Consider the following 19,487-nt stretch of genomic DNA (forward strand, 5'->3'; position numbering starts at 1 on the left):
ACGGAAATTTCACAATACATCGCCGTTACGTTAAACGTGAGATTTCTGAACGACCCAATTGCAAATATATTTTTCAAATTCGAACCATGTGACGTCTCGGACGCAAACAAATTTGACAGTTCCATTTCCTAATTGTCTAAATAACCTCAATAGATATACCTCCTATAAGAAAGTTTTTTGTAAGAGGGTGATCGCAGGTTTATTTTGCTTTATAGATTTGGTTAGTGGATGGGTACAGGAAATTATGTTGGCCGTACAGTTGGTATGGATATTTCTTCGAGAATGAGTGTTACATTATCGATTATTTGAACGAGGACACTCAACAACATACCATCTACATCTGGCAGGTAATCAGAATCTGATCTCGAAATTGCAGCAGCTCATTTCAAACAATATAAAAAAGATAAATGAAAGGTTTTTTGGCGTTTTGTTTAGTACTGTACTATATCTTAGCTATAGTCATGATGGATGAACTATAAGGCTATAGCACTTTGAAGGGATGCCCTTGAATAATACTGTTAGATCATTTCAGTTTTAAAAAGCATTATTTTCATTTCCCCTGGAAAAAAAATTAAGATTAAACACTTTTTGAGGGCAAATCCACTGGGATACGAGTAATAGATAGAAGACAATAGAGATTTTCGCGATTCTAGCGACATCTTTCCTTTTCCTTTTTGCAGGGTAAAGATAGCAGCGAAGATGACCAAAAAGCATCATTAGAGATAGCTCAAATGAGAGACAAACGAATGCAATACCAAGCGACGTTGGTCAAATTGCTTCAAGATCTTGAGTGTGAACACTTCTTGAAGATCATGAGAGGACAGATGGCAGTTTTGAAGGTAAAATTATATTATTCAAGAAATGGGGTCCAAGAATTCTAAATTCTAAGCTTTGAGTACTGAGTGTTATGTGCCACCAGAAAAAAACAGCTGAAAATTGCAAATCAGTTGTTTTGGGCGGGAAAAATATATTTTGAGCAGCCTATGGCATGTAAATTTGTCATCGGTCACCACGAGTTGTTATTCGCCAAATATATCGGTCATAAAGCATTTGATTGATAACTTGAAATCTTGATTGTAGTTCTAGTTTAAGAATTCAATTATTGCGATGAGCCACATTTAGAATTCTTTTTTCATGCGGCCTCTAAAATGATTCTAAAAACATTATAAGCTTTCTAAATTTTACTTGGATAGAACGAGGAAGATGCAGATCCATTTTACCGTATTGATGGCAACAACAAGCATACCGTCAGAACAAACCAGGTATAAGCCGAAACAAGAGAACACATCGCTCGAATAGAAAGTCGTTTTCATTCTATTAATCATTCCAAATGAAAGTTACAATCAACCTCTTGTTGTCTTGTTGACAACTTCTAACCGTAATAAAAGGGGCTTACTTTAAAACCATTATTTTTCAAATATTTTATAGGTTTCTAAGGAGACCTATCTGGAAACAGGAAATTCGTACTTGATGAAAATGCCAACACTGAATTATCTTTGGCAAGGAGAGGTAAGGATATAATCGTGCAGATTTGAGCGAAAATGCTCATAAATCTCGGTAATGAGATAGGCTTTGAAATATAAATAAACCAGCTGCGCTGGAAGGTCGCCTGAATAGAATAGCTTTAAAGAGCTTAAAAGTTTGAAAAAAGTAAAAGACGAAAAGCTTAACAGTGTAGCAGGTGATTTGCGAATGTGCAAAATCGTTAAAAAGCAACGTGCTTTTGATTCGCGTTAATGTCAAAATGGCTGAAGTTGATTTTAAGTTAATGTTAGAAAAGATAAAATGAGATTGGAATCAGCCTGAAAAATATTCTCAGAAACAAATATGTAATATAATACTATTTTTGTCATCCCTAAAATCTTAAAAGTTTTCAGAAAGCTATCATTTTTTTAAACTAACATTAGGGATATAGGTGAAAATAGCCTAAATTTGTTCTGAAGAGATAAAAAAACCGTTCGAGTTAAGGACACATTCAAGTTTAGGGGTCAAGTTTGAAGACTTAAAAATCATATCATGTTTAACTTATATCAATGAATGTTTCTTGTTTGTACAATAAAAAATTGCTGCTAGAAAGTTTCAATAAATTATTATAGTAAATCTAATAATACAGTTGAAGTAATCTTAAACAAAAGTAAAAATTTTGGAGGGAATTTAATATGGCTGCTGGCTTGAAAAATTAAATTTGACGGGAATTTACTTGCCTTAAAATAGATAACATGGGGAATAAAGCAATAATCTAAATTTGGCGGCGGATGGCAGTAAAAGTTAAATTTGGATGATTTTGGCCCAATCCACTAAATTAAATTCCCGCTAAATTTACCATCAACTGCTCTAACTTGGGACTATCTGACAAAACATGGGACGGCATTTCGGCCACCATTTTACCGAACCTCCAAAGTCATTTGATTTGAGTTAATGAACGGCGTATTAAAAAATACAAGATTCCTCTTTCGCACCAAGTAGCCTTTTGAATCGAAATATGAAAAAAATCTGTAGTGGAACACGTGTGAATGTCTGGAACGAAGAAGACCATATTAGTGGCAAAACGATGGAGCGTTTGACGTCACTCGTGCTGCAAGTTACACACTCGTTAATTGTTAATCCCATCGGGTGATGGGCGGTTAGGCGGCGGGCGCTCTCTAATTCTCCAATCGGCGTCCGGTCATTTTGAATGAAAACAAAAAAGTTAAAAAGGGCGCGCTATCAGTGAAGTCTGTCTGATAAGTTTGCGTGGCGTAATATAACGGAGATAAAACGGCTTATGCAAGAATTTACGCGGGAAATAATTTCCCGATTTTCCGAACATTTAATTCCGAATCGGGCGACCAAACTTTCACATTTTTGTCTTGACGAGGAGAAACACCGAGATTAATGGTCTCCTTTCACTTGCGTGAGGCGACCAATAAAATAAAACGTGTTTGTGCGTCAAAGTTAATTTACCCAAAATCGAAGATATCTTGAGAGTGAACGATTCTAAAAAGCAGAACTGAGGCAGAACTGAGGGATTAAAATAAACAAAAAAAATTGTATTTTTTTCTCCTATCAGTGCACGACAATCGAAGGACGAATTTTGGCTGAACGAATGGCTGATCGCATTGCACCAACAGGGTTTTTCTTTCTTATAATATATTCACTTTGAACTTTTGTGTTCTAAGACCATTCTGAAAGGGTTTCCTCAGATATTTTACGTGTGATTTGTTTTGAGCGTTTTGGAACTCTTCTGAAAAACACTGATACTCGTATAGTGAACGTTGAGCCTACAAGAATGAAATTTCTTTTCAGAGATTTGATAATCATGAGAGAAGGACACGAGATTCCAGCTTTTTGGAAAGCGATTGGACAAAACAAAGGAGAGACTGACAACAAGGTACTTTGATTAAAACCAGAACTTATAAACATCAAATATACAATCGGAAATATGTTTGCTTCGTCCTGAAATGACTTATATGGATCAAGGAACATTTAAAAAGCTTCAATAAGGGGAAGATGCAATAATGTGATGTTGGTATATTGAGGCGTTACTCTCTTTTTAGAGTCTTTGCCTATTGCGGATTAATTTTGGAGTATCGATAAGATGCAATATATTGTAATAGCGCCTAAATTTTCTTGCCACCATAGGATGAAGGAACGTCAAGTGAAGACGATGAAAATGAAGAGGAGAACACGATACGTTTGTTTCACTGTTCTGATGCTAGTGGAAGAATGAAAATCAAAGAGATCTCTCCCTTTGACCAAAAGGTAATTTAATCTTTTTCCATGACAGGAACCCTCATCTTTCAAGACCTTTTAACTCTTTTAAAGAGCCCGGTGGACTTATCCGAGGTTAGATGTAAAAGAATTTTGGTCAATCTGATCATAGCACTGATTACCATGTCAAAAGTGATCAAGATATTGTCATCACAATCCTTAAGAAATTCAATAAAAAATACGAGGACGTTTATATATATATTTTTTTCAGGATTTGAACAGAGATGACGTGATGATCTTAGATTGTGACCATAAACTGTTTTTGTGGCATGGTGAAGGTGCCAATCAAAATGAAATGCAAACTGCATGGGAAACGGCAAAGGTTAGTTGAAATACCGGAGAAAATATCAACAGCATCAACTCTTCGATCAAATATAGGAAGATTTTCAGTAAAAAAATGCATGTGAGATGTCACAAGTCTTTCTTGTTGATTTCTCAACTCAAAGTCTCCAACAATGTCCATAAAATAAAATCTCGGTGTCCAGACAACAGAAAATTTATTTCCTCGCAACCAATGATTTTTCTCCAGGCGGGTATATTGAATTGATGGATATCTTCCCGGAAACAACTCTAAACTTCAAAACTTATGATGGGCTGTTGTTTTTATTTGTATAGAATTTCATCGAGGTGACAGGGCGAAAAACAAATAAAACAGTGATCGCACAAGAAAAACAAGGCTTCGAAACACAAGAATTCAAAAGTTTCTTCAGATCATGGGATCCAGAGATAGCATTGGTAAGTGTGTATAATTAGTATATGTAATTACATGATAACGAGTGCAATTCGAGAATAATTGCACGAGTTATTATGTAGTTACGAGCTAATCGAACAATGGGTTTCACTACTTTTTCCCCGTTAGGAAAGTAAATTACACTGAAAGTTGTGTATTTTTCTCTTCTCTATGTTTTTCTTTCTTTTGTTGTTGTTTATAGATATTGCGAGTACATCTAATAAGGACATTTTACAGAATGGTTTTTCGAGACTTTAAAAACATTCATAAAAAAAGTTTTATTTTTTACAACTGTTCTCATTCCAGGGTTTTAGACTTTAGAAGACTTAAATATTTTCTTAAAAATAGCCACCAAATCAACATTGTCCTTAATTTCAAAGTGAGGTGTACCACTTTTCGGGATAATCACTACTATTCTACTCAGGAAGAAAATGCGAACTTAGCTTTGGATAAGTTCTTAAGACGCTGATTCTAGTAAAGCAACATAACAGCACCACCTAGACTTTTAAAGAAAACTTCTTCTTTTAAATAGATTTTGAACCTCTAAAGTAAAGAGAATCTCGAGAATAGGCATTCGCATTTGGGGATGACCGTGAACATTTTAACCATGAATTTATGAATTTTTCCTTTTAGGAATCGATAACGTATTCAACATTGAAGAAGCAGATCAATAACGAGAATAAGAAGATCACAAAAACTCCTCATCTTTCCTACGTACGACCGTTAAAACAACGCGCTGACATGCTGGTCGGACAACGTATTTAACACCACTGGTTATTTAAAAATCAAATTATTTATATAATGTAAATTATCTTGTAAATTATTCAGCGGACAATATTTCGATTTTTAACGGATAATATTGCTATGTTTGCACTTTGTACATATTATTGAGTGTATTATCACGAAGCTTAACTATAAAAATCATTGAGTTTAAAAACAAAAGAGTTTGAGTTAGGTTTCGTTAGAAAATGAGGCCTTCTAGCGGAGTTTTACTTCATTATGTTATACTACCAAGAGTTTGAGTAAGAGAGTCTGGTCTAAACTATGGAGGTTAAAAGGAGAAGATGAATAACTTACAGGTCAAAAGTGAGCTCTTTGCTGTTTTTCCTCTACTTCTATTAATCAGCCTACTGATTTCTTTTTCTTTTTCACCTTCTTTGGTTGAAGGGTGCTATCTGAAAAGAAAGAGATTTCTAAATAAACGGCTTGAAATCGTTCGATTCTAATAAGTAAGCAGATTTATTGTCATATGGTAATAGTGAGGGTGGGCTGGCCAAAGAATAGACACAGACACTTTTCTCACTCACAGACAGGTCCATACTTTCTTGTTTTAGAAGATTGCCATTCAAACTTCAAGGCAGGCTTTCAATTGCAACTAGTATCAACTACTCTGAATCGATTCGAAGGAAAATTAGTAATTATAGACACGAAACAGACAACCTTTCTTGTCTGTGTTGATACCTTTAAGTTATGTAAAGGCCAGTCTCCACTTTCATGCGAAATGAGCATTTTTTGCCTGAAGAAAAGATTACGTCATAAAAAAGTTTCACGCGAAAAAAAAAAAAGTTGAAGGAAGTTCTACTTTTTTCATCCGTTACGTCAATTTCGACCAATGGAATTGCTTTATTTTTCAACCGACCAATGACCTTACAAACGTCAAAAAGTTTTCGCTCATATCGCGCGAAAGTGGAGACCGGCCTTAATGACTCTTTTATTTCACCTTGTTTGGAGATTTTCTTTTTCCTTGATTTAGATTCTTCTACAACGACTTTTTCTTCAACCATTTCTTCCTCTTCTTCTTCTTCTTCAGACGACGAAACTTCTTCCTCTTCATTTTCGGATGATGATTCATCATCGTCAAATTCATCTTCGGAATAACCTGTCCCATCTCCTTCTTCTCCTGCTACTGAATTTGCATCCTCACTGTCCGTCATTGCAGTTTCTTCTTCTGGTAATGGAAAATTGTTATAAAAAAGTTCTTTCAATGATGTTCTAATCAAGATGGTCAAGGATATCATATCATTTTACTGAATGGCCTTTTACTTAACGAATTGACAATTACTGATTTATTCCATATCTTCGAAGATCAATTTTAAAGTATTATTGTTGTTTGAACAAAATGTTACTTTTGATACCTTTTAAATCATTAAGGGATGGTAAAAGTAAGAACACAATATCCCAATATCTTGGAGCAAGTATGAACTTCTAAGCCAATCAAATTTAGTTAAACTTTTAAAGTATCGATCCAAGTCTGGGTAAGTTTTGCCGCTTTGGCTGACAAACTCGAAGTGACATCTCTATTTAACACCAGCGTAATAACTCACCATCAGACTCGTCATCTTGTTCCTCTTCACTCTCTTCACCTTCGTCTTCCTCCTCTTCTTCACTTTCACCACTCACCTCTTCTCCATCTGCATATAATACAAACAAATGAAGAAAGAAGATTTTAAAACAGAATCAAACTAAAAGTAGTATTAGTAATTTTTTGCAAAACATTTTCATCAGTTGACTTCGTCTTATAACATTGCTTCACTTCGCCAATTTAAAGTATTTCTCTAAAACATCAAGGTCTTTTAAAATATGTCATTTAAAGTGATATCTGATGTTTTAGTTGTTGACAGAGTCTGTGAGGTAAGAATACTGGGAAAAAACTCTTTCATGAGCAAAATTGACTCTCAGGACTGCAAATACTGTTGGGGCTATAAGGTGAACGGGTGAACACGTTTTATGCCTAATGTTAAAATAGTGTAAATAAAGTGATTCCAAAGAGGGAGTTAGCAGGGTTTACGTCGTGAAACAAAAAAAATTTACTTCAAGAACAAAGGCATAGTAAAATTCGGTTGAAATAGCGCAGGTGACAATGGCCATTGGTGAAAATCAGAGAAAGTGGCGCCTAAACATTGGGGTCGACCTTTTTTCAAAATAGCACATCACATCACAAAACTTAACATTAACCCACAAAGAGGATTGGATGTGAGTTTACCTAGTCCGGAGGCCACTATAGCTTTTTGATAGACTGGATGGCGCTGATAAGTGGCCTAGTGTAATTTGGCAGACTTTATTTTTCGGCTTTGCTTGAGGTGGTACCAAATACATGCCACTAGATCCAGTTCCTTTTTTAGAGAAAAACAAATAGAAAACTATGACGAAGGGATCGATTGTTTTCAAAGTTAGGAGGTATTTTTGAGTTTTTACTATCGTCTCGTAAACTTTTATTGGATTTCAGAATATATTTTATTGTTTTGTTGTTTTAATATAATTTTCGAAAAAGAAGTGAAAAAATCCAAGATGGCGATAACCTCTAGTCTACTTCACTGGACTCAACGCCATCAAAATTATCAGAAAGCAAAGTTCAGTCAGAAGAAGACTCTAGTCTAGAGTTTACCAGGCAGAATTGACGTCAAATGTTTAAAATCATTACATTGGTTTTATCAATGACAGAGAATTTTGACGTCATCTTTCCTGGTAAAGTCTGACCAATTTTTCTTGCACTTTAAGGTTGATTGGCGGTTGTGTTACCGACCTTCTTCGTCAATTTCGTCTTCTTTCTCTTCTTCGTCTTCTTCCATACTCTCTTCTTCTTTTTCATCCTCCACAAGTTTCTCATCCTTTTCTTCTTTTTGATTTTTCGTCTTTGGTTCCATTTGTTCTTCCTTCGTTTGTTCCTCTTTGATATACGTTTGTAAATCTGTTGGTATCTTCAAAGTCATACATGTTGGTCTACCTGGCATATCAAGCTCTGCTAGTAACGTTGGCTTCTTTTCAAGCTGAACAAGAAATCAATGAAACACTTTATTCGACATTATATCGGGCTAGAACTCAGACAATAAGATCCCCTTAAATTTATGTATAAAAGCCCGCTCCTTCTATATTTGTAAGCCTCGGTCGATACGGATTTTACTAGTACACAATATATACTTCATTCTACACTGAATAGTAGAAGAGCAATATTGATCAATAAAATATAAGTTTTACTCACATCACTTTTGGAAACTGTCCAAGCTTTGAGGTTACCATTAGATGAAGTGGTGAATAGCATCCATTCATCACTGGGTAAATATGGATTGTCTGTCAAACATATTGCTTTCGTTCTAAGAAATAATGGTTGTTGAAATGGTGCGACGACTTACAAATAAATTTATTTGTAAACCGTTGCAAGGTGTGTCGACAGGATTTTGTTTACAAATAGTAGGAAAAGTAACTTCTAGCATAAAAAAGGGTTTTAGTAGGCTCGAATTTAAATAGTAATATTCCAAACCAGTTAAAATTCTAATACGCATCTAAAGATCTTAAACATCTTTAAGATCGAAGCCCAATAAGCAACAAAAGAATGAACCAGAAGTTAAAGAAAAAACATTTTTTTCACCTTAATTTGTGTGCTTCTAATCTTTGTAAAACTATTTTCTTCTTATAGTCGTAAAATATGATATCTTCTGAATCGCCAGCGATGCAAACAACATTTTCCTAAAAAAATATCAAAGTAAAATTCTTATAAAGAGAATCAAACAAAGCATAAATGTTGCAATCACCTTTGATACATCTGGATGCATAGTTAAAAATTCTAGAGAAAATGCTTAAGAAAATTCGTTCTTCCAAGGCTTACCATTGGGACAGTAAACCTTAGAAAAATCTCAACTAGACGGATTTCCGTGTACAGATGGGAAAGTAACACTGAAGCATGAATGGTTGGTTGGAAATCTGGCACTGACAGTGCATCGATCAACAACCACATGGGCTCAATTTCTCAACCAAGTTGTAAAGTACATTCAATGTAAGACGAGTCTTTCAAACAATACAATAATTCTTTAAAAGCGATTGAAATACTCAGGAACCTATTTTTGTATAAATCACTTACTGTTAAGAATTCCAATGCCAAAATATATTTATCGTACTTGTATACAACTGGGTCATCAGCTCCCTAAGAAATCAATAAAATCAACTCTGATCAACTTCCATAAAATCACACGCACAATATTCAATATGTTTCACAAGTAAATTTCAGCATTTTGAATTTTAACACAGTCATTCCATATACCTTATTACACGAATATTACTAGTCATTTTATTAACACGAATTGAAAAATTTTGTGTTAATAAAAACCCCCTTAATTAAAACCAGCCGTGGTGTCCTTGAAAAAGCAAATATAATGTGTGTTAATTTTTTGCGTGTTAATTTCAGGGCCGTTGAATACTTGCCTACCTAGTAATATTCGTATAATAAGGTAAGTTTCAACTCTAGTACTTACAGTTATTTGATGAAATGTGACCTTTGATCCAACTGTTATAGCATAGCAATCACCTTTCGGGGACCATCGTACTAATTCGGCAACTGAATTACAAAGGATAAGAGTTAAAAACAATCTAAAGGCAAATCTGAGCGGAACTTGGTACCTTACCTAGTACATAGATGATATTCCTAAAGACCAAGATTTATAAAGACAAAGAAATTTTTTACCTTCTTTTAGATTTGTTGTATAAGCTGGTCTTCCAGTTATAAGATTCCAGGTCCTAAAAATGTTGAGATAGTTGAGTCTTTTGAAATATCATTCACGGGTTGAAATGAAATTTAATAACCAATATTTTTAAAATAAATACAATACAAACAATCTCAGATACATACATAAAATGGGAAACGCGCATGATTAAAAAAAAACATGAAAATTTCCTTTTTCAAAGAACTTCACTATACCTGATATATTTGTCTTTCGAAACTGATAGTGCCAATCTTCCAGAGGGATGAAGTGACAAGGAATTTATCTTGTCTCTAAAATAATAGACAGGTGTTATTTACATTTTGAACGTTTAAAACAGTGTATCTCATTCATATATCGTCGCATCAAAATAAGAAAGCCTTAAGTCCATTTTTTCAAAAATTGAGTTATGACCATACCGATGCTTTACACCCCATTTTTTATCGAATTTTTGGCTTAAATCCATCAAAAACCAACCTAAAGTGGCCTAATTTTAATTTTTTTGAAAAATAAGAATTTTTATTTTTGAAATTTTCTCAAGTTAAGAAAGTCTTAAGTCCATTGTCATTTTAGTTGGACTTTAGGACCTTTTAGATTAAGGTTTTAGTTAAAGAGTTCAAAAAAGTTAAGAAAGTTTAAAGCAAGAAAGTCTTAAGTCCATTTTGGAGTTAAGACACTTTTTCACTGGAAATTTTTCAAATTTTCAGTTTTAATCAAGGAAATTTACATAGAAAAAAAGGTTTAAGTCCATTCTCGAAAAACATGCTATGAAGAAGCATTCATATCTCCGCAATGGTACAAGTGACAATGTTGATACTTTAGAACTTGAAAGATCTTTCTTCATTTATATTCATATCAAAAAAGCAGCTAGCTAGCCCATCATGGTAAAAAATGGCAGCCATTTCAAACCTTTAAACTTGATTTTCTCAAAACTACAAAAATGGACTTAAGGCTTTCTTATTTTGATGCGACGATATGGTATGGTATGGTTTTAGTATAGGTTAATATTTTCAGAAGGGTTTTAATGCGAATGTTACCTCTGAAAGCATGGAAAAATCATAACCATTGTGAATGAAAAAGATACCTGTGGCCTTTCAGTTTTTTTAGTAATTCCCAAGATCTGGACTTCCATACACAAATGGTTCCATCTTCACTTCCACTTAATAAATGTGTTGTTCCACAAAATTCCAAGCTGGTAATGCTACCTGTCAACAAAAATAAATAATTTATAATGAAAGAAAATCTGATTTTTATCACCAGAGCCAGGGCAAAACAAACTACTTGAAAGGGATAAATTTTTCACAGGGACTAATTTTCGCGGATGGGTGTCATCTGCAAAATCAAGTCCATTTGGGAACTCGGAAAGGAAAGGACCCTTCTGCAAAATTAGATATTTTTTTTACAATCCGCAAGTTTTATATTTTCATTGTTTTTAATTTTTTGTCTATGTGAGGCACGCAACACTCACATAAAGTTGAATCCTCAATATCAGTTAAATCTTTTTATATCATCCTCTCTTTAATCATAAAAAAATGGTATAAAATTCTTTTTTAAGATTTCGGCCCTTTCTAAAAAATTTCATCTCTATCCTGATCTGGAAAATTAAACCCACGCGAAAAACCCTTCATCAACAAAACTTTAACCCCACAAATATTTTAGATTGTGTATTGGAATAAAATCAACAATACACTGCATTGCCTGAAGATTGCTTCAACATGAAATACAATGTAGCAATTGCAAGTTACTTATTTTTGAGCACGTCATGATTTTATTTTATCTATCTTCAGGGCAAAACAAATTTTGGATGACAAAAAGAAGACTTTATTAAATAAAATTTCACCTGTTTGTTCCATTAAAGTGCCAACTTCAACATGCTTTTTCAGGTCAAATAGTCTAAAAAGATAAAGAAATTGTGTGCATCAGTTTTTAGTAATTGCGGCAATTCAAAGTAGCTATCTATTATTCAGATATGAGATATCTCTATCACTTTGGGAACATTCATCAGTTTCTTCAAAACTAGATTAAAAAACATTGATTAGAGCAATGTTTTGTCCAACTATCAGTAACTTTTATTGACCCAACAGTTTTTATGGACTATCAGCTCTAGTTTAGACGGCCTAGTTTAGACGGCCGACTTTCTGCCCTGCAAAGAGGGCACAAAGTTGGTTGTTAAAATCTTTGCTTGGAAAGGTTTGAAAGAAGACATTGTATTGACGTCAAAAGAGGGCTATGCATCGACTTTAGACAGCCCACTTTATGCCCTAATTCTGCCTAATTAATTCACAATTAGAATAGGCAGGGCAAAAAGTGGGCCGTCTAAACTAGAGCTCAGTTACAAACCATTTACAAAAAATTGTTCAAATTTGATTTCTTGGAAACTACCTTATTGGAACTAATTTTCGCTGGAACTAATTTTCGCGGTCAAAAAAAAATATCCCAAAAATTGTATTTCGCGGGCTTTAATTTTCGCAGTTTTTTCCATTCTGAAATTTTTACGGGATTAAATTTTCACGGTTTTGCCCTTTTTTGGACAAATTTCTTTCATTTTCCTAGGGATTTTTCAAATTTTTCGATAAAATTGGAAAAAATTGTATTTCGCGGGAATTAATTTTCGCGGTTTTCAACTCTCAAAATTTTTCGCGGGTCAAATTTTCGCGATTTTGACAAAAACCGCGAAAAACCGCGAAAAACGCTAAAATTAAAACCCGCGAAAATTAGTTCCAATAAGGTAGAACAATATGTTGATCAAAATTTCTTTATTGACAGCTGTCAAAAAAAATTTAGAGAGTCAATATAAAGCATTAACTGCAAATAGAAAATAGTAAAAGTTACCGACAGTCAATGAAAAATATTTGACATTAACTCAATCAACTTTTTGACCTAGAAGTAGTCCTACTCAAATGATACAAATCAGATGATAACTAAGATTATGTAGAGTCATCACATAACTTCTATTTATGTTAATTGGAAAGTATAACAATTCAGTCACACTATATTATAATGAAAAAAAAGGCAAAAGGTAAAAGAAAAAAACTAGAATAGTCATAGTTATAATAAAGTTATATTTAAAAAATCACCATTTAAAATGGGCATTATCATTTTGAACAACCAGTCAAAATCAGTCAAAACCAGTCAAAGCCAGTCAAAGCCAGTCAAAACCAGTCGAAACCAGTCTAAACTAGTCAAAAGCCGTCAAAACCAGTCACTTCCAGGCAAACTGAGTCGCTTTTTGGCAAAAGGAGTCAATGGAGGTGACAATCACTCAATTAAGTCATTTAAAAAGTCGTTTAAAAGGGGACAACCAGTCAACTGAAAAAGCGATTCAGTTTGCCTGGAAATGACTGGTTTTGACTTATTTTGACTGGTTTAGACTGGTTTCGACTGGTTTTGACTGGTTTTGACTGGTTGTCCCTTTTTAAATGACTCTTCTGACTGGTTGTCTCCTTTTAAATGACTCAATTGACTGGTTGTCCCCTTTAAAATGACTTTTTTGACTGTTTGTCCCCTTTTAAACAACTCTTTTGACTGGTTGTCCCCTTTTAAATGACTCAGTCGACCAGTTGTCCCCTTTTAAACGACTTTTTAAATGACTTAATTGAGTGATTGTCACCTCCATTGACTCCTTTTGCCAAAAAGCGATTCAGTTTGCCTGGAAGTGACTGGTTTTGACTGACTTTGATTGGTTTCGACTGGTTTTGACTGGTTATCCCTTTTTAAATGACTCTTTTGACTGGTTGTCCCCTTTTAAATGACTCAATTGACTGGTTTTCCCCTTTGAAATGACTTTTTTGACTGTTTGTCCCCTTTTAAACGACTCTTTTGACTGGTTGTCCCCTTTTAAATGACTCAGTTGACTGGTTGTCCCCTTTTAAACGACTTTTTAAATGACTTAATTGAGTGATTGTCACCTCCATTGACTCCTTTTGCCAAAAAGTGATTCAGTTTGCCTGGAAGTGACTGGTTTTGACTGATTTTGACTGGTTTTGACTGATTTTGACTGATTTTGACTGGTTTTGACTGATTTTGACTGATTTTAACTGGTTTTGACTGGTTGTCCCTTTTTAAATGACTCAATTGACTGGTTGTCCCCTTTGAAATGACTTTTTTGACTGTTTGTCCCCTTTTAAACGACTCTTTTGACTGGTTGTCCCCTTTAAAATGACTCAGTTGACTGGTTGTCCCTTTTTAAACGACTCTTTTGACTGGTTGTCCCCTTTAAAATGACTTAGTTGACTGGTTGTCCCCTTTTAAATGACTTAGTTGACTGGTTGTCCCCTTTTAAACGACTTTTTAAATGACTTAATTGAGTGATTGTCACCTCCATTGACTCCTTTTGCCAAAAAGCGATTCAGTTTGCCTTGAGTTGAAGTGACTGGTTTTGACTGATTTTGACTGGTTTGGACTGGTTTTGACTGGTTTTGACTGGTTTCGACTGGTTTTGACTGGTTTTGACTGGTTGTGCAAAATGATAATGCCCATTTAAAATACATTACTGTATGTATTTTACGTGGTGACTTTTGAAATATAACTTTATTGAATTTGCTCGTCAAAGAGTATTGAGCACTCTTTTAATGATTGTTCAACAAACACATTATAGTCATAGTTATAATTACCTTATTGTTTCATCTGTGCTTCCAGTAGCAAGATATCTTCCATTAGAGGAAACTGATTTGATACAGCCTGCATGACCTTGATCAGTAAAAAGGGGACCAAACTGCCACACCTTAAAATGCAAGAAAAATTCTTTTTAATGGAGGGGTATGTTGCCGTTGACAAACCAAAAGGGCCAATCACAAAATTAGTGTCTGAGAAAGCTAAGAGTTTTTCTGTCTAGCTAGCCTTAAATTTGAGATTGGCCCATTTTGATAGTGAGGAGGGTCCCATCTACATGAAACAGGGTCAATCTCAAAATTTATGCTCAGACAAACAGAAAAATTCTTAGTTTTCTCAGGCAATAAATTTGAGATTGGACCTTTTGATTTGTCAATGGCAATGTGTAAATGCTGTTCAAGTCAAAATTGGAGTCAACATAAGTAACAAACAACACTTTGGTTAAAAAAGGAGCCATAGGTTTTCTCTCACACATCTCCACAGTAGAAAATGGCAAAATAAAGGACAAATAACAAGCTCAGCTAAGGAAATAGAATTAAGTACAAGTCAAGACATAATAGGGTTATTGTCAAAGCAGAAAGACCAATCTCAAAATGAGTTTCTTAGCAGCATATTGAGAATCTTTCTATAAGATGAACCTTTGACAATGTAATTGGCCCTTTCATTTCATAGAGGAGAGATTCATCCGCATGACCCAAGACCGAATCTCGTTGTCAAAGGTTTATGTTATATAGAACAATTCTCACTTTCCTAAGATACTAATTTTGAGATTTGCCCTTTTGCATTGACAACAACGATAAATTAAATACATAGACAAGATTACAAAGACATACACACAACTAATACTCTAAAATGACTTTTAGGAGTACTATCAAGCACGCCATAAAGTTTTACTAAAAGTGGAGCATGGCACTCCTTATCACACGCCTAAATTACCAGAAATTACTAAAATTGATTGTTTTAGGAGTGTGATTGACCACACACCTGTAGTTTTTGGTGTACGCACCAGCACACGTCTAAACTTGTTTAGGAGTGCAAAGATTTGTACGTCTAGACCACTTTTTTGGACATAGCGTTGTATGTGCAAAACTTATTCTTAAAAAAATTATTTTTGTTTCTTTTTGTAGTAGAGGGTGTATACCTTCTCCTCGTAGAGTGCTCAATAAGTAAATAGAGTGTTATTATAATAAAGAGTTGACACAATATCTTTGTTTCAAACTCAGAGTTTCATGGTGCACAGGCACCAATCTTCAGTGAAATGAGATAACGCTAGAAAATAAAATACAATATGTTGTCTTCAAAAAATGTTTATGACGTCACATTTGAACGTCATCAGGTGGTTCAAAGATATCAAGCTGAAATTTTCGTCTGTGTCTACATTTGGCAATAATTTCTGATCTCTTATTCAGTAAGTTCTTGCCAGGATAGTTCGCGATCTCGAATGTAGACACAGACGAAAGTTTCAGCTTGATATCTTTGAACCACCTGATGACGTTCAAATGTGACATAAACATGTCATAAACATTTTTTGAAGACAACATATTGTATTTTATTTTCTAACGTTATCTCATTTCACTGAAAATTGGTGCCTGCGCACCATGAAACTCTGAGTTTGAAACAAAGATATTGTGTCAACTCTTAATTATGTTTCTTTTTGTAAACATTAACTATTATATATAAAATCAAAAGTAAGTGTGTTTTCAATTTCAACAAAATTGAAAACATGAGTCATTGGTCAGACATCAATGTCCGACTGAAAACCTTTTTAGCCAATTTTCTATCCCTGCCTCTTGTTTCTAAGTTCACTTTTATCTAAAGTCTGTCCAAATATAATTGGCAGTGGAAACAAGAATGCCTGTAACTTTTGATAGTCAAATATAATTATGGAAATTTTTTTTGCTTGTTACAGAGGATCAAAAGCGCTATATTTGAATGTATTTTTGGTTGAAAAATTCGCAATTTTAGCGGTTAAATTTGCGATTGTAAAAATTGAGCTTTTTTTCTACTTATGCTATAACGTTCATTTTTACACCAGTGGTAGTTCAACCTTAGGTTAAGAAGTTTGTTAAATTTCAAGGTAAACAGAAAAGTTCTTCGGAAGATATGGGACCCGAAAAACCCCTTGGTAGCACTTTTCTGTGAAATATCAAATCTCCAACTTATTACTAAAAACGGGGGTTTCGATTTAAAAGCCTACTTGTCACGAAAGAGAAATCGTGTATTTTTTAATACGCGGTTCATTAAACTCAAATCAAAAGACTTTGGACGTTCGGTGAAATGGTGGTGGAATGGTCGTCCCATGTTGCGTCAGATAGTCCCAAGTTGGAGCAGTTGACGGTAATTCCAAAAAATGAAATTGTGACGGAATATTGTCAGATTTTTTATACCAATTTTGAAATACAGGCGGCAACGAAGCTCGTTTCAAAAACACAATGGAAGATATAGACATCCAGCAGTCATTTATATGTTCATGGTTTAAGGTTCTTGATGTTTTTTTTCAAATCTAGAAAGATTGATTTTTCATTCCATGCCAAACTTCTTGCTCAATGTTTATGTCTTCTCTTTGTTGGACCACCCGCCGCACAGCCCTTGAATTTTGCAGATGGTCGTTTGTTTCAGTCAGGTTCAGTAGCTAATCACGGGAATTTTGTGAACAAGTTTAAAAATTATTTCCGATATTTTTCAAATATAAACTATGTGAGCCATAGCGAAAATCAAGATGGCTGACGAAAACAGCAACAAAGGCAGTTTTCATCAATTTTCAGGGATTTTCAGTGTGTGGGTGGGTGGTTCAGGACCCTGCCGACGCACCGGACTGTCCGGTGTATTTGTCCAATGGCAAAAAGTATCCTTTAGCTACACCAGACGCAATAAGTCCGGTGTTGCATACAGGGAATTTTGGACGCCGGACATTTATGAAACAAAAAATTAAGAAACACCGGACGCACCGGACTGGTCATGTCCGGTGTTTTGATTGTCCGGTGGAAATAAATATCCTTCTCCGACACCGAACATACGACTTCCTTAAGTCCGGTGTAGAGATTGTCCGGTGGTAAAAAGAATTCTCATTTTACACCGGACTTTTGCGTGTCCGGTGTAGCAACTCCAGAAGATTTTTCAAATTTTAATTTTTTTTTCAAAACCTATCCTATCTTGTAGAGCTTTGAAAAAGAAAGAAAATGAGGGGTCATAGGCCTCCAGAGGATAAGTGGTTGTAAAGATATTCAAATTTTAGTGTCAAAAATTTGACAAAAATGTAAAAAAAAAGGTTAGGAAAATAGCTTGGAAAAATTTGAAAAATGTGTCAAAAAAGAAAAAAAAGAAATTTTCCAGTCACGCTTCTTCAATTTTGCATATCTCTTTTTCTAGTGTAGCTAGAGACCTGAAATTTGGAGGGAGAATTCTTTGATGGTGTTAGAATATTATTATATAAAAATATTTGTAAAATATTTAGTATATTTATCAAAATAATGAAAGATATATCTTTTTTTGAAAAAAGAAGACATTGCATTGTTTTATTTTTTATTTTTGAAGAAATTAGCTTGGAAAAGGTTGAATGAGTCAAAAAGGTAGTAGGACCCATTTTCAAGGGGCCTCTGGAAATGGAGGAAACAAAACTTATGAATAAAGAATAAGTTTTTCTGAAAGGAGAAACCCCAAATGAAAAGAAAATCCATTTCGGCAGAAATAAAAACTTTTTTTTGGGGACATTCCCATGCAAAAAGAAGCAAAAAAAAGTGAAAAAAAAAAAAATACATGAAAATGAAAGAATTAGAATTAGCGATTGTGATTTTTGAATTCCTCACCCTTTTTCTGATAAACATACAAAGTTTCAGCCTTCAAACACATTTTCCTCCGTTTCCAGACACATTTATTCATCGCAAGTTGCAAAATGTTTTTCTCCCGTCGGCAAACAATTTTAAAAATGTTGCAAAACGTTCGGCATTTTACCAATTTGCCGTCTAGCCCGTGTCCATAGTGTTATATACCGCTGGAAAGCTAAGATCACGGGCTTTCATTTAGTAAAAACCGGAACGCTTTAGCATACATAGAAACAAAGTTCGAAGGGTTCAAAGTTCACGGAAAAATGAAACATTTGGTTTGACGTCAACGAAAGTTGCAGGACTTCTGGAGTCGCTATCCGGTGTTCGTTAAAGTCCGGTGCGTCGGCCAGGGTCCTGGTGTGGTTCAGCTTTTAAAACGTCAAGTAACGTTTTTCTTTCCTAAAATTGATTTGTGAGTGACCCCTTAGGCTAGCTATACTTGAAATAGAGATATGGAAAGTTAAATAAATATGTTAAAGAAGCATCATGAAACATGACAAGATATAGGCAGGAAATCTTTTTTGACACATTTTCTGAATTTTTCCAAGCTATTTTCCTAACCTTTTTTTTACATTTTTAGAAAAATTTTAGACACTAAAATCTTAATAGCCTTACAACCACTGGAGGCTCTAGAGGCCTTCTACCTTACCTTTTTATCTTTTTTATTCTCGAGTTTGAAGCTAAATCCGAAAATCACATGGTTGTAAGTTCCAACGACGACCTCCATCTTGAAAGTTTGTTATTGTCTTACTTATTCAAAATTTTTGGTATGAGTTTATCGGCACATTAAACCGGATGACGTAAAATCATCGAGACAACATGCATTCCGCCGCTACTGCGCAGTAAAGTACTTCGTCCGATCGTGACTTTTGACAGTTTTGAGACGTCGTTCGATTCAAAAAAAATTATAATTTAAGCTAAAGTCTTGATTTGTCAAGAGTTGGCGCTGCAAAACTGCGACGGATCCCGTCCTAAGTGTCTGCACCTCACTGGAGATAATGATCGCCGTAGTATGGTTTCGATGGTTTAGGAACCAAGAAGTATAATTTAAATTCCAAGGAGATTTCATTCGAATACATGCCCTCAAAACTGCTAGAGAAA

General features: G+C 34.5%; 2 protein-coding genes across 3 annotated transcripts in view; one reads left to right on the forward strand and one right to left on the reverse strand.

The window, feature by feature from the left end:
• LOC136809227 (villin-1-like) overlaps positions 1-5,412 on the forward strand; it is a 25,777-nt gene extending 20,365 nt beyond the window's left edge. Inside the window, exons 14-23 of the mRNA XM_067065738.1 lie at positions 216-347; positions 681-839; positions 1,194-1,262; positions 1,429-1,509; positions 3,050-3,111; positions 3,286-3,370; positions 3,622-3,741; positions 3,962-4,072; positions 4,366-4,485; positions 5,114-5,412. Of these exons, the coding sequence (XP_066921839.1) occupies positions 216-347; positions 681-839; positions 1,194-1,262; positions 1,429-1,509; positions 3,050-3,111; positions 3,286-3,370; positions 3,622-3,741; positions 3,962-4,072; positions 4,366-4,485; positions 5,114-5,245 (1,071 nt within the window). The 3' untranslated portion in view covers positions 5,246-5,412. The remainder of the gene's footprint in view (positions 1-215; positions 348-680; positions 840-1,193; positions 1,263-1,428; positions 1,510-3,049; positions 3,112-3,285; positions 3,371-3,621; positions 3,742-3,961; positions 4,073-4,365; positions 4,486-5,113) is intronic.
• Positions 1-19,151, reverse strand: part of LOC136809228 (p21-activated protein kinase-interacting protein 1-like) — a 21,659-nt gene extending 2,508 nt beyond the window's left edge. Inside the window, exons 1-14 of one of the 2 annotated variants that reach the window (XM_067065739.1) lie at positions 19,036-19,150; positions 14,565-14,674; positions 11,792-11,844; positions 11,036-11,156; positions 10,170-10,244; positions 9,936-9,988; positions 9,727-9,809; positions 9,336-9,398; positions 8,847-8,944; positions 8,460-8,571; positions 8,004-8,247; positions 6,805-6,891; positions 6,201-6,428; positions 5,558-5,655 (exon numbers count right to left, since the gene is read on the reverse strand). In XM_067065739.1, the coding sequence (XP_066921840.1) occupies positions 5,603-5,655; positions 6,201-6,428; positions 6,805-6,891; positions 8,004-8,247; positions 8,460-8,571; positions 8,847-8,944; positions 9,336-9,398; positions 9,727-9,809; positions 9,936-9,988; positions 10,170-10,244; positions 11,036-11,156; positions 11,792-11,844; positions 14,565-14,674; positions 19,036-19,113 (1,458 nt within the window). In that variant the 5' untranslated portion in view covers positions 19,114-19,150 and the 3' untranslated portion in view covers positions 5,558-5,602. Of the gene's footprint in view, positions 1-5,557; positions 5,656-5,928; positions 5,997-6,200; positions 6,429-6,804; positions 6,892-8,003; positions 8,248-8,459; positions 8,572-8,846; positions 8,945-9,335; positions 9,399-9,726; positions 9,810-9,935; positions 9,989-10,169; positions 10,245-11,035; positions 11,157-11,791; positions 11,845-14,564; positions 14,675-19,035 lie in introns of those variants that run through there. The other variant, XM_067065740.1, reaches the window with a different exon arrangement.
• Between the last annotated feature and the right edge of the window lie 336 nt (positions 19,152-19,487).

Source organism: Clytia hemisphaerica, unplaced genomic scaffold, assembly GCF_902728285.1.
Source record: "Clytia hemisphaerica strain Z4C2 unplaced genomic scaffold, Clytia hemisphaerica genome assembly, whole genome shotgun sequence".
Lineage (NCBI taxonomy): Eukaryota > Metazoa > Cnidaria > Hydrozoa > Leptothecata > Clytiidae > Clytia > Clytia hemisphaerica.